Here is a 14,393-nt window from a genome sequence, read left to right as displayed (position 1 = left end):
ACCCCTAATATATACAGTATATAAACTGTTATTTTAGTCCAATGTTGTTTGTGTAAATACATATCTGTAATATTTATATACACTGTTTTTTTAATTTTTTTTATACATTAGATCAGTACCCCTTGTAATTTGAGTACAATTTAGCAGAGTGTTATAATTCGATATCTAAAGCGCAATATTAATTGATTTTCTTCACTAAATAATCTCTTTGTGATGGGAAGGTTCACTATTAATCATAAGGGGCTTTCGCGCCAAAGGAACCTTTTCATAGTTCCTATAACTATTGGCAGAAGTGCCAGCTTTTGGTGTGTTCGCACCGCAGGAACGGGGACCGATTTTAGTTCTAGCAACTCCTTTTGAAGGAACTAATTTATCTCCTTTTCAGAGTCGGGTCTAAACCAGCACTATTGGAACTACCAGTGACGTTAGTGTTCGCTGATTGGCCGAACGCACTCGAACACCATAAAAAAACATGTACACACACAGATTATAGCCTATATTTACTCCACAAACTAACTCTATGAACATCTAAAACAGTGATAGATGGACCTCTCAACCTTTACACTAAAGAGAAAATCCAACACAACTTTAAAGGGACCAAGAGAAACATGATTATGTATTTCTGCTCAGCAAGCGACACTGAGCATTGACCACACGGCAAACCCTAATGCTTTTTTATATACTGTAGTTCCTATACCTAAGTTAGGCTATATATATATGGCTATATAGTCAAAATATTGGCTGTGTTTACTCACAGATGGACCGACTTTGCCCTGTGGACCGGCATCACCCGGACGTCCCGTCAGACCCTGTGAAAGGAGAATGCCAGTGATTATGATAAACATGTGTGATCAGTATCAGATCTGTCGGCAGTGCAGAGCAATGGACTGACGTACCCGTGCACCAGGCAGACCCGGTTCCCCAGGCCGTCCAGGGTCTCCGCTGGCTCCCTTGGGTCCCGATCCGCCCGCAGGTCCACGCTCACCCGGAGCGCCCTGCAACACACGGAGAATGACCGACACTGAACACATGCTGCAGTCAAGTAAAACCTGATATGATCTTCATAACCATTTGCTAAGTCATAGTTTGGTTTCCGATGTAATAGTGCAATCTTTACTGACGGACACGGAGCTGTGTCTGCTACATTCCCAAAGAACAATATCAGACACATTTTGAGTTTAGTCACTAGGGCTGACCCCTAATAGTCGACAAAACGTTAGTCGACGAGAAGAGGCTTAGTCGATGAAATTTTAACTACTCAGTTAATTAAAACTCATCTTTGATCACCAAAATGACATATTTAAACGTTTTTTCCTTGAAAATGTTCACTCGTCGATGATCACACGTTGATCTGATTGGTTACAAGGTAGTTTGTGACGTCAGAAACACCAGCGATTTCAAAGCGTGTTTTTGAGACTGTCTTTGGTTCACTGCAGTTTTAAGGAGAAAATACTCAGTAATGGTGTCGACTTATGAATTTACACATGGTTTGTCTTAAAGCACATTAAAAACACCACATAGACACATAAACAACATTAAAAGCTGGATTTTCACCACAGCGGGACTTTAAGACATCTGGTCCATGTGGTAATTATGTTACGTTAACATTAACCTAGATAAATGTGCACTATTATTAGGCACATATCCAAGTGTTTGTTTGAAAGCTAAACTAGTATAACGTTTAACTTAACGTGCATCTCTCTCTATAGGTGCATCCGCTATACTATGAGATAAGAGTCATGTTTGCAGAAAACACTAGGTTATTAATAACCCTAGTCAAAATAAATACATTAAAATATATTAGAAATACATTTATTTTATGCTAAGTATACCACAAATACTTTCACATATTTATGTACTTAATATAAATACCCTGCAATTGTACTTTTGGCAGACTAAACTGGTATACTTAAAGTCTGCTAAACTGGAACAACTAATTTTGTACTTCATGTACTTTAGTTATCCAGAAATAGTGCTGAGGTCCAACTAAAGATATACTGAAGTATATTTAATTGTGCTGAAGTGAAATTATTGCGAGTAAACTTTAGGTACACTTTAAATATCTTGCATTTAAATTATACAGTGATCATACTATCCTTACTAATACTGATATTCAACACATTTTAGGCTTAATATTAAGAAATGTGCATTGTGCAATAAAGAAGTAATTTTAATATTTATATCATTAAGTCTCAAGCAATATGTCAAAAATATGTTAATGGATTTATAGTGTATTTTAAATACATTTTGGCATAGGTTTTTATCACTAGGGAAATTATTAAAATGCCCAGACAGTCTCCTTTCTGTTTTTTCTAAAACATTCATAATCAATACTTGTGTGTGCGCTTTATACGTACAATTGAGCGCTTAATTTGTATCTTCAAGGTTCACTTTTATGGTTTAGTATTTCTCTGTCATGTGGAACAACGTGACTAGTCGACTAATGGCTTAAACGAGCGACTACTAGTCGACCAAGGCTTTGTTCAATTTACCAGTAATGTTGCATCACATCCAGCATAAAATTCCAGTAAGGGTTTATTGTATTTTGCATTTTGAGCATGGATCTCACCTTCGGACCAGCCAGACCATCTTGTCCAGGAAAACCTCGATTGCCAGGAGCACCCTGCAGAAAACATCTTATCATTGATGAATGTTATTTACAGAATGCAGTGTAATGCTTCATCTAAAGGAGCTAGAGACACAATACACGTATGGGTCACGTGTTAATGTTAAACACGACTCGAGAGGAGCAGATGAAGTTATATGATATGAGGCGACATGTCTCACTCTCTCTCCATGCGGGCCGACGGGTCCAGCGGCGCCAGGCTCTCCTCTGGGTCCTCGCTTGCCCTCCTCTCCGGCGGGGCCGATGGACCCCTGAAGACCAGCGCTGCCCTGAACAAACCACGCTTCATTTAAAACATTCATTTTCATTTGACGTCCTGTAAAACACACTGCATCCTCTGACAGACAGCTCATAAACACACTGAAAGAAGGTTTAAATACTAAAAACTGACTTCTCACATGTGTTTTTGCTTGCATCTATGTATAGCAGCAACAAAATCAATATTATTTTAATGCAACATTGTTTTATGTAAACATCCTGGCAACACTTTACTTAAAGCCTTTATATATAATGCATTATAAAAGTATTTTAATGCATTAATTATGCCTTTTATTGCACATTATAATGCACTGTATGCTCTCATGAATAATTGTAACCACAGATATAATATAATACTTATTTGTTCACTGTCACACCTTTATAATATATAATGCATTAAAACACATGACAAACAACTTCAGATATAACAATATCTGCACATATTACAATACATATTAACTTTGGTTACAATTGTTTATGAAAATATATAATGAATTATAATGTACATCATGAATACCTTTATAATACATCATACATAAAGGCTTGAAGTAAAGTGTTAGTGACATTCTTTATGTTTACAGTTCATTCAGTCCTTGTATTTCAGCTTTGTTTGTAGTGCTGCATATAATGAAGTTATTATTTATGAAGTTTGAATGACTGAATGACTGAAGACTGAATGACTTCTAGTGTGAATGTAAGGACTTACAATTTCTCCTTTAGGACCAGCCTCACCCTTGAACCCTGCGAGACCCGGATCACCCTGAAGACAAGCACACATCAGGGTCAGATCTGTTACTGTAAATCATGAAGCGCGTGATCTGATCTGAGATCAACACTATCAGATGAGACCAGAAGATCCTCTGAATGATGGGATTGAAGGGTCTAGGAGTGGGTGATGTGACCATAATCTTATCTCACGACAGGAGTTGTCTAACAGTTTTATTCAAGTACAAAACACTACACAAATAGCATGCGAGTACTGAACTGTGTTCTCTATCACGACTCATTGTGCTCTGAATACTTCATTATCAAACATGTCCCACTCTCCATTTTTGTCTTTAAACCTCTAACCTATCAACTTCACACAGTCCTGTCCACTAAAAGCTACATGTACTGTATAATACATATCAAAAATCTATATCTTCATTACATTATATATTGACATATCAGCCAGCACTTGAAGGGTCCTGTGTTTTTTTTAATAAAACCAATAATTCATATCTCATGCAGCATTACTGTGTGTTTAGATATAATGTTACTTGTTTAATGAGGACGTATCATGCATTTGCCCATGTTCATCTGTGTTTAGTGTGTAATGTTGCCGTTTGATTATGAAAAAGCTCCAGTTATTCTCTATATCAGTGTCAGTGTTTCTGAACAGAAGTTTTCTGATACTACTTAATATCATTATTCACTTTCATATATTGGACACTAGAGCTGCACGATTAATCATTAAAAAATTGCGATCTCGACTCAGACACCCAAGCGATCTTATTCTTAAATGACAACTATTTGGCTATCTTTTGTTAAGTCTTTGTATGAGTCATTGAATCATTCATTCTAGAGATTTGTTTAAAAACGCTGATTCATCCAGTAATAAAACAAGTGCAGTCTTTATGAGTGAGTCATTGAATCATTCATTCAAGAGATTCGTTTAAAATCGCTGATTCATCCAATAATAAAACAAGTGCAGTCTTTATGAGTGAGTCATTGAATCATTCATTCAAAAGATTTGTTTAAAATCGCTGATTCATTCTGTAATGAAACCAGTGAAGTCTTTATGAGTGAGTCATTGAATCATTCATTCAAGAGATTTGTTTAAAATTGCTGATTCATTCTGTAATGAAACCAGTGAAGGCTTTATGAAAGAGTCATTGAATCATTCATTCAAGAGATTCGTTTAAAATCGCTGATTCATTCTGTAATGAAACCAGTGAAGTCTTTATGAGTGAGTCATTGAATCATTCATTCAAGAGATTCGTTTAAAATCGCTGATTCATTCTGTAATGAAACCAGTGAAGTCTTTATGAGTGAGTCATTGAATCATTCATTCAAGAGATTTGTTTAAAAACGCTGATTCATCCAGTAATGAAACAAGTGAAGTCTTTATGAGTGAGTCATTGAATCATTCATTCAAGAGATTTGTTCAAAAACACTGATTCATCCAGTAATAAAACAAGTACAGTCTTTATGAGTGAGTCATTGAATCATTCATTCAAGAGATTTGTTCAAAAACACTGATTCATCCAGTAATAAAACAAGTACAGTCTTTATGAGTGAGTCATTGAATCATTCATTCAAGAGATTCGTTTAAAAGCGCTGATTCATTCTGTAATGAAACCAATGAAGTCTTTGAATGAGCCATTGAACCATTTATTCAAGATGATTTAAAAAAAAAAATCAAATGAATAAAATATTTTAAAATAGATTGCATTAATTAACATTTTGCTAGAACCTTTAGTTGTCTTTTCAGAATTGTGGGAGAATCATGATCTCTATTTAAAAAATCTAGTCAAATCTTGACTCTACTGGACATAGCTAGTAATGTACAGTCAGCTGGTCATTAGTGCTAAATAAACCACATATCAGGGTCATGATCGCCTGAATTGACAGAAGATTATTCCTTACTCAGCCGAGGAGGTAAATTTAAAAGTAAAACTGAAACTCACAGACTGTCCCTTGGGCCCCAGAGGACCCGTCGCTCCCTGAGGTCCCGGAGGGCCACGAGGGCCTGGGAAACCAGTAGCGCCAGCAATACCAGGAGCACCCTACGGGAAGAAACAGCCTCCTCATGTCATCTATTGTGTAGCTTTGGGTCATTCAAAGCGATCACACAAGTGATCGGTGTATCATGTCAAAACAGGAGTGAAGCTCAGATGAACAATAGAAGTAAACAACTCATTCACAAATAACAAAGTCACATGGAAGTTCACGTGCATGTACGTACCCCTGATCCTTTAGCTCCGGTGATGCCATCAGTTCCAGGGTTACCCTGCAGATTGAGCGAGAGCACACAGTCAGAGAGTTACCGTCTAACACTCAGTTATCCTTTCATCAGTTGCGGTTTGGTCTCTACGTTCCACTTAAAAGCAAAAATATAATAATAATCCTCACAAAAATGAGGAAATAATGAATAATAAAACATCATAGGTGTCCAGCAACATGTAACCATTTTTTTATGCAAATACCTAACACACATTCCTTGTTAATGCTGCGTATCTGTCACAATCATCTGGACTCATTCACCTTTAGATTCACTTTCATGGACTGGCAGTTTGTTTTCATTCATCACATGTGTTCCTTTGTTTGATTTTCCCACCACTAATCGGTATTCATGGACATTTATTCATCACAGCTGGTCATCATTTAGTTCGTCACCACCATCATCATGTATTTAGCTCCTCTCTGTTCACTCTGCTTCTGTCGGTCGATTAAAGACCTTCGTCTTCTTTGTGTTGTGACAGTCTCCTTCACTGCTAAGCAGGCTATGACAGGAATCAATCATCTGAGCTCGAAATGATAATGCATTTCTCATTTAAACCATCCAACAGGAACTTAATGCAGGATTGAGACTGCAGAGTGAAATCTGTCCACAGAAGGTTTCTGCTGATTATACCCGGCTACCAGAAATATCTTCTAAAGATTTTGCTAACATTCCCAATAGACCGTGGTCAGGTTACAGGCCATTGCATTTAACTCGGATGAAAACGAGAGTCTTTACAATGGCATCCACTGTATAAACACATACAGTTCACAACTTGCAACTTTTGTCGACTGAATTTCTTTTTTTTCCGGAAAGACGTCTTGTCAGTTAAACAATCAGTATGTTGTTAAACAACGACACAATCCTTTTAACGCACTGTAATTCTATCCCTCACAGCTTCATTTTCATTTCTGTCAGAAAATAAATATGGTGCTACCCTGACTAAGGTCTATTAAGTTATGAAAACATTATTAACGAGTGATCACTGAATGTTAAAAACGTCCATTTTTTTAATGTTTTAAAAGACATTTTTTAAGGGAACATTGCATTCTGCAAACATTGTTGAAACATTACTTTTGCATGTTCTGTGAACGTTTTAAAACAAGTAGTAACATTTAAAAAAACATTAGATGAGCGTCCAGCTAAAAAGTTTATACATAAAGTTTTTGGTGCTAACGTTTTGAGAACATTATTAAAGACCATATTACTTCGAACGAATGTTCTATTAACGTTACTGGAAGAACTTTTGTTCATAATTCGTAGGCCTGGTCTGGGGTTTGGGGGTTTTAGACCACCTAAAACCAGCTTTTGCCAGAAAACCAAATCTTGTGCCACTTCAAATCTTCCCTTTAAGTCAAAAAGTTGTGTCCTCCCAACATGCTCTTTTCCAGTAACGTTAATAGAACGTTTGTTCAGAGTTATCTGGTCCTCAAGTCCTCAAAATGATAGCACAAAAAACATCATCTATAAATCTTTCACGAATTGTTTTTTTTTCCTGCAACATTTGATGTCTAGTTCACACTACACAACTCTAAACGCCGGCAGATCGCTGTGCTGTTCAGACTACATGACTAGCTCTGGAGTCTTGAAGTCGTTGTGGTGTTCACACTACGTGACACTGCGTAGATCTGCAACAGGGGGGTTACACACTACACGAGCTGACAACACAACAACTCTATCCGGTCCCCAAACCACGGCGCGTCACGAAAACACACGCGAGAAGTGGAATGGGAAATGACGCGAAACAGGAGTTGTCTATTTGAAAATGGATGCCGGGACAAAATTGGCGGTGCAAGTTGTTTGCGCAATGATCTGTTCAGAACCCTGAAAAAAAAGAATGTGGGTGAAAGGATGGATAAGCACGCGCGGCAGCGGGGATTGTTGGAGGTGTGTAAAACATGTTTAGAATGAAAAAGCTCGATTTTTTGGGTCCAAACTATTCTTGAAGCCATTGCTGGTGCTGCTGCTGTTTTTCTTTTGTGACCTCAACCTATGCCTTGCTCTCTCATTGGCTGTTTCTCGTTGCGTCACGTGACACCACAGGCTATCGAGTTGGCCGACAGCTCCAGATATTTAGCATGCTAGATATTTGTCTGGGTTCGGCGAGGTGTTGACGGGCGTTTTTGATGCGTTGTTTAGTATTTCACACATTGAGACTGGCGAGCACGGATCACCCGCAGATTTGCACGCGATTACAGCCCGACCTGTCGTCGAGCTCGTTAACGTGCAAATCGGGCTTAAAATCCTGTAGTGTGAACTAGGCTTTAGTTGGACCTTCATCTAACGTTTTTAAATGTTACAGATGTTACAAATGTAACTTGTTTCAGAATGTTCAGAGCACATTCAAAAGTAACATTCCAATAATGTTTGCCAGAAGGAGTGTTGCCTTATCATTTGCATAACCAAGAAAAAACATAATTTTTTGATTGTTCAGAGAACATTTAGAAATAGCATTTTCATAACTTAATGGGAACAAAACTGACTGGTGTTCCTGAAGTGTTTCCGTCATGTTTCAGGCCTCATCTACAGCATCTGTCAGGGTCACACATTCATTTCACCGCACATGTTAACAGCAGGACGGTGTAGTTGTACACTTATTTCAGGTCCTCTGAAGTAACCTGAGCTTGAGAGCCTCATTTAAGGCCACAATGAGAAAACCGACAACCTTTCATCTACCAGACCTGAGCTTTCTATCATAATAATAGTCCTTTTTTTACTCACAGACATTCCAGAGGGTCCCGGAGATCCAGGGACGCCAGACTCTCCACGGGGTCCTTGAGCTCCTTCGGGTCCACGGGCTCCGGTAGGTCCTGCTTCTCCCTATGAAAGAGGAGAAACAACATGATACAAACTCACTGTTCACTCATCTCTTATCAAGAACAGGTCATTTCCAGAGCCTGGGCTGTGCATTCATTCACTCTTTAAAAAGTGTTCAGAAACCTGCAGATTATTACAAAATTTGTTGTTTGAATAATAGTCTTAATAGCAGGAAAGTTGAGTTTCTGAACAGATGTTACGAACACATCACAATATTAGTTAGTAGTGTGTTAAACTGGCGGTTATGGTAAGGGGCGGGACATTTCCTAAACACACTCGAAGCGCTCGACCAATCACAACACACTGCTCCAGCCGACCAATCAGAGCACAGTGTGCTTTTCAGAAGGAGGGGCTTCATAGAGACAGGAAGTAAACAGAGCGTTACTGACAGACTGGGAAGAGAGGAGCCGCAACAATGGAGAATATGAGGAAAATAATCAACATTCAAGCAGGAAAACCTGTTCTAGTAGAGCCTGAAAAAACACAATCAAGACTTTCCCCTTTAAATCTAACATTCCTGCTGTTTTTGGTATCTTTAGCCGGTTACAAGTCATGCATAAAAATACCAAAGTAGCCATACACTCACTAGTGCATCATTAATAATGACAGGAATTAAGAGGAATTAAGTATTAAGAGCTGTCAAACCTTAGACCCGGGAGATCCTGGGAAACCGGAAGCTCCAGCCGGACCGACTGGACCCTGTTAACACAAACAGCGTCAGGTGAATAAAATGAGCATTCATTTACAGCAGACTCACACTACAACAAATGATGATGATGATGATGAAGAAGATGGAGCCTCAAACCTACAGGAGGACCAGCACCGCCGGGTAAACCATCATTCCCACGAGCACCCTGATCAAACACAGACACAACACACACTTCATAACCGACATCCTCACACACTCCACAAGCATCTCCCTGAACTAAGAATCTTAACATACTGTTGTTTTGCAAGCTGGTGATATTGTTTACCATATTATTATTATCATTACCAGAAAACAGCGTATATATTCACAGTTTACTGCACTATGAATGAGAAAGACACAACAGCAAGAGGAGAATGAAAGACTAATCTATTCAAATTACTGCAGACTTTAGAAAATCACTGCATATTTTGACTGATTTTAGCATATCATGTTGCTGTACTGTTGTTTATGATTATGAAATGAACACTTATGCTCACTTCCCAAGTCTGAAAATAACATGGATACAGGGAACCGGCAAACCACACTGCAAAAAAATAGTTTTTGTCTTGTTTTCCAGGACAAATATCTAAATATTCTTAAATCAAGATGCATTACTGGAGAAGCAAAATAACATAAGATATTAAGTCCTGTTTACTGTAAAATGCTTAAAATAAGAACAAATATCTGCCAGCGGGGTCAGAAAAATGAAAAAAAATTAAGAAATTAAAATAAGCCTTAACTCACTTTAATTTGATACTTGTTTTCAGAAAGCAAGACTTAATGTCTTAGGAGTCGTTCACACAGATTGTGTTTTCCATTCCACTGCGCTACTTTTGTATTGTTTTTCAATGTAAAGCACTAGATGGACGTCTTTAACCGGTGCGCTCACACCTTAAGTCTTTTGCAGCGTCTCTTGACACGGGCTGTGTTCGAAATATATCCCATAAACCCCCATTCACTCTTCCCTCTCTTCCTCCACTGATAGTCCACTTGAAGTGAATGAAGACGAGCGAGTGAGTTCAGACACTGAGTGCCGCTTTTCCATAGTTTGTGCTTGCGGTTTAATAATCATTTGAAACGTAGCAAACTAGCCGCTCCAGTAGCGATGAACAGATTTATCTTGAACTCTGTCGTGGAAACTATGTATAATTAAACAATTTCAGACTCAATTAAAAAGGAGCGTAAACCTGTGTGATATTACGCTGGATCAGTGTTTGGGAAATGGATGATTGATTCAGTGAGCGCCATCTTCTGGTCAGACGCGACTCTCGCAGTGCATCATGGGTATTCTCCAGCCGATGAGCGTACATCAGATGTACACTCGTTATTGCAGTGCATTGTGGGATTGAATGAGTGCACTTGATAACGTCCACTATGGTTACAGACACATATAAATGGCTATTCCCTCAAATAGTGCACTATTTAACACGATAGAGGCGACTTCAGACACAGCGCTCTAAAAACACGGCGCTCAAGATAAATGAGGTTAAGCTTTTAAAAAAAACAACGTCTCGCGCTTTTCACAGCAAAAATGCATTCTATCATTTTTCTTGTATCATGATTTAAGAATGTTTAGATATTTGTACTGGAAAACAAGACACAAATACAAAATAAGAAAATATTTTTTCGTATTAAAGTGAGGTACCGCACATACGGAGGACAACCATGACAAGCAGTGACTGATTAGCTAATGACATAGATGGAAATTAATTTATAAAACGTTACATATTTGAGAGTGAGCAACAGAGGAAAGCCTTATAGAATGAAGATTACTGAAGAAGCGAGTGATTCTTACAGCAGCTCCAGACGGTCCTGGACGCCCTCTTTCACCAGGCAAACCACGGGGACCCTGAGGAGCAACACACACACACACACACACACACACACACACACAGTCATTCGTCAAGGGAATATTAACAGTCTCAAATGTTTTCCCAAAAGATTCCTTTGTAGAAATAAAAGCGAGTCAAAAGCTGAATGTGGATGCTCAGATCAATCTGACCAAGTTCGTTCTGAGATCTCTGACTCCTGAAGACTTTGGTATCTGTGAGACATCACTGAGATCGGACACTCTAGAGAAGACACATCTGATATTACTTCAGAGGAAATCTCCATTCCCTCGCCTTTTAATCTCATTGCTGTCTCTACACTGCAAAAAAATCATCAGTATTTTGTCCTGTTTTCCAGAACAAATATCTAAACATTCTTCAATCAAGATGCATTTCCTGGAGAAGCAAAATGACTGAAGATATTAAGCTTGCTTTATGAAAAACTCATCAAAATTAAGTGTGTTTATGCTTAAAATATACACAAGTATCTTCTAGTAGGGTCAGAAAAATAATCAGAATTCAAAGGGAAAACAAGATTATTTTTCTGACCCCATTGACAGATATTTGTTCTCGTTTTAAGCAAAAAACTCACTTAATTTTGATTAACTCTTCATTAAACAAGAGTTAATATCTTCAATCATGTTGCGTCCTCAAGTAAATATATCTTGATTGAGTAATGGGAAAACCAGACAAAAATACTGAGAAAGAAAATATTTTTTTGCAGCCTAGGAGAAAAACTTAAGAGATTGTATGCGTGTTTCTATCTGGGAATTTGGTAGCAATATTTGTAATGTCATATTTATGCACTTTATTGTCTCATATATGCTGACAAATGTGATTTTCTGAACTTGTGTCAGTTTATTGAGCGCTTGAACAGACTCTGCTATGTGTGTACTGATGTTTGTTTCCATCTGATGTTTGATAAACACACTGCATCTGTTAGAAATGAAACTTTATTGAATTTTAATTCATTTGAGCAGGACAACAGGCGAGCGCAAACCTACCATCGGTCCAGGAGCGCCACTTTCTCCAGGAGAGCCGGACTCGCCCTGACAGAAACAGACAGACTCAGACACTGAAACACTCATATATGTGATGGTGAAAGGTAACGTGTGAAGGTCATACTTTTGCCCCAACGGCTCCAGACTCTCCTTTAGCCCCGTCGAGACCTGAATAACCCTACACACACCACAGATCAACACGTTTAGTCACGCTGTTTACTCTTAAATCATGCATTATTACAGCATTAAGGCGAGACACCACAGGCAAAACCACTGTTTCTTCATGCACTGGTCAGCTTCGAGGTCTATTTTGCTTCAAAAAAAATAATAACATACAAAATATACACATTTAATAAAATTGTTTATTTGATACACTTTATCTAACTGCATCTGTAGATTTCAATTCCAACACATGTCTTTAAAGGCAGCGAATTTTATTCCTATTTATATTCTGAAGCTTTGTTCATATATCACTCACCCTGATTTATACAAAATTGTATTCCTGAAGATTATTAATATAATTTTTTCTTTGGATGTTGACTTTTCTATGGAAGCTTGTTTCAACGACGGAATAAAACAGTTTAAAAGATAATAGCGACTTTTTAGCTCACAATTCTCACTTATTAAAGTCAGAATTGTGTGATATACTGTAAACTTGCAATTGGGAGAAATAAAGTCTGAATTGCAAGGTTATATCTCACAATTCTAACTTTATAACTCATAATTCTGACTTTTTCTCGCAATTGCAAGTTTATATCACAATTCTGAGAAGAAAAAAACAGAATTGTGAGATAAAAAGTCGCAATTACCTTTTTTATTTTTTATTCTGTGGTCGAAACAAGCTTCCGTAATTTCTGATTTATGGAGTGATAAAAAGAGATAATAATACTAATAATTCTTCGTTAAATTTATATAGCGCTTGTCTGGGTACTCAAAGCGCTTCACATAGGATATACAAAATGTAAAAGCCCTCTGTAAAAACCTTTAACTCTAATATGTCAACAAAACGTAACAAGAATTTTGAACCTGGCTTTATCCAACAGTCAGATTTCTGTTCTGGAAATTAGGTAATGCCTCATTTGCATATTTAAATATACTTCAGAAAAATACAAAACACAATAACAATAGTGCTTTTCACACCGCACAAAAATGGGTGAACTCACCGTCAAGTTGTTCCAAACCTGTGTGAATGTCTTTATTGAATATTTTAAAGATTGCTTGAAATCAAACAGTTGTGGGGAACCAATGACTTCCATACTTTTTTCCATACTATCATTTTTGGGGGAACTAACCCTTTAAATCCGGGTTATAGTCGTTCTAAACCCTGCTTTTAACCCAGGGTTAAAGCAACATTTCACTCTTGTAATTTTAAAGCAGGGTTAGCACTACGTTTAACCTGAGGTTATGAAACCCTGCTCTGGAACTTTTTTGTGGCATTATTCCCCGCATCGCAGTGCCAAATGTGTGCAGTGTGAAACATTAGATGCTTAAATTCATGTGCTTTGCACAGTCTCAGAAAAACTGTACAGTAGTACACTGAAACAGAAGTATGCTTCAGCATTTGAGAGGAAAAAAGTCAAAATTGTGACCAAAAATGCGACAACTGGACTGAAGAAGAGACCGTTTACAGTCTGAAAATCCATTCCGGATTCTTGCTAGTACAGTTGAGGATGTGCATTGCTAGAGCCTTTATGTGAACAGGTCACATGCTGCATCATCCAATCAATGACACTGACACCACAAATGTGATCGTGGACCACAAAACCAGTCACATGGGTCAATTTTTTGAAATTGAGATTTTTACATCATCTGAAAGCTGAATAAATAAGCTTTCCATTGATGTATGCTTTTGTTAGGATAGGACAATATTTGGCTGAGATACAACTATTGTAAATCTGGAATCTGAGGGTGCAAAAAAATCGAAACATTGAGAAAATCTCCTTTAAAGTTGTTCATTTATGTTGGCGATTGTGCTGCATTCACTCACAAAAATAAATGTTTTTATATTCACGGTAGGAAAAATCGATAATTTTGACCCATACAATGTATTGTTGGCTATTGCCACAAATATACCCGTGCTACAGCACTTGTGACTGGTTTTGTGATCCAGGGTCACAAATATGTAAATAATAACGTTAACCCAGGGTTTAGGGGTGTGAAACAGCAGTTTATGAATCCCCAAGATTAATTG

At 37.8% G+C, this 14,393-nt stretch overlaps 1 protein-coding gene across 1 annotated transcript in view; it reads right to left on the bottom strand.

The window, feature by feature from the left end:
* The window catches only part of col2a1b (collagen, type II, alpha 1b), a 64,095-nt gene that overhangs the window by 32,243 nt on the left and 17,459 nt on the right, over positions 1-14,393 (bottom strand). The window contains exons 14-26 of the mRNA XM_084101216.1: positions 12,327-12,380; positions 12,206-12,250; positions 11,168-11,221; positions 9,494-9,538; positions 9,330-9,383; positions 8,589-8,687; positions 5,832-5,876; positions 5,554-5,652; positions 3,591-3,644; positions 2,788-2,895; positions 2,570-2,623; positions 897-995; positions 756-809 (exon numbers count right to left, since the gene is read on the bottom strand). Of these exons, the coding sequence (XP_083957342.1) occupies positions 756-809; positions 897-995; positions 2,570-2,623; positions 2,788-2,895; positions 3,591-3,644; positions 5,554-5,652; positions 5,832-5,876; positions 8,589-8,687; positions 9,330-9,383; positions 9,494-9,538; positions 11,168-11,221; positions 12,206-12,250; positions 12,327-12,380 (864 nt within the window). The remainder of the gene's footprint in view (positions 1-755; positions 810-896; positions 996-2,569; positions 2,624-2,787; positions 2,896-3,590; positions 3,645-5,553; positions 5,653-5,831; positions 5,877-8,588; positions 8,688-9,329; positions 9,384-9,493; positions 9,539-11,167; positions 11,222-12,205; positions 12,251-12,326; positions 12,381-14,393) is intronic.

The sequence above is a fragment of the Abramis brama genome, assembly GCF_963993115.1.
Source record: "Abramis brama genome assembly, chromosome: 23".
In the NCBI taxonomy this organism is placed as follows: domain Eukaryota; kingdom Metazoa; phylum Chordata; class Actinopteri; order Cypriniformes; family Leuciscidae; genus Abramis; species Abramis brama.
The sequence above is the reverse complement of the archived record's forward strand: the minus strand, read 5'-3'. Positions and strand labels throughout refer to the sequence as shown.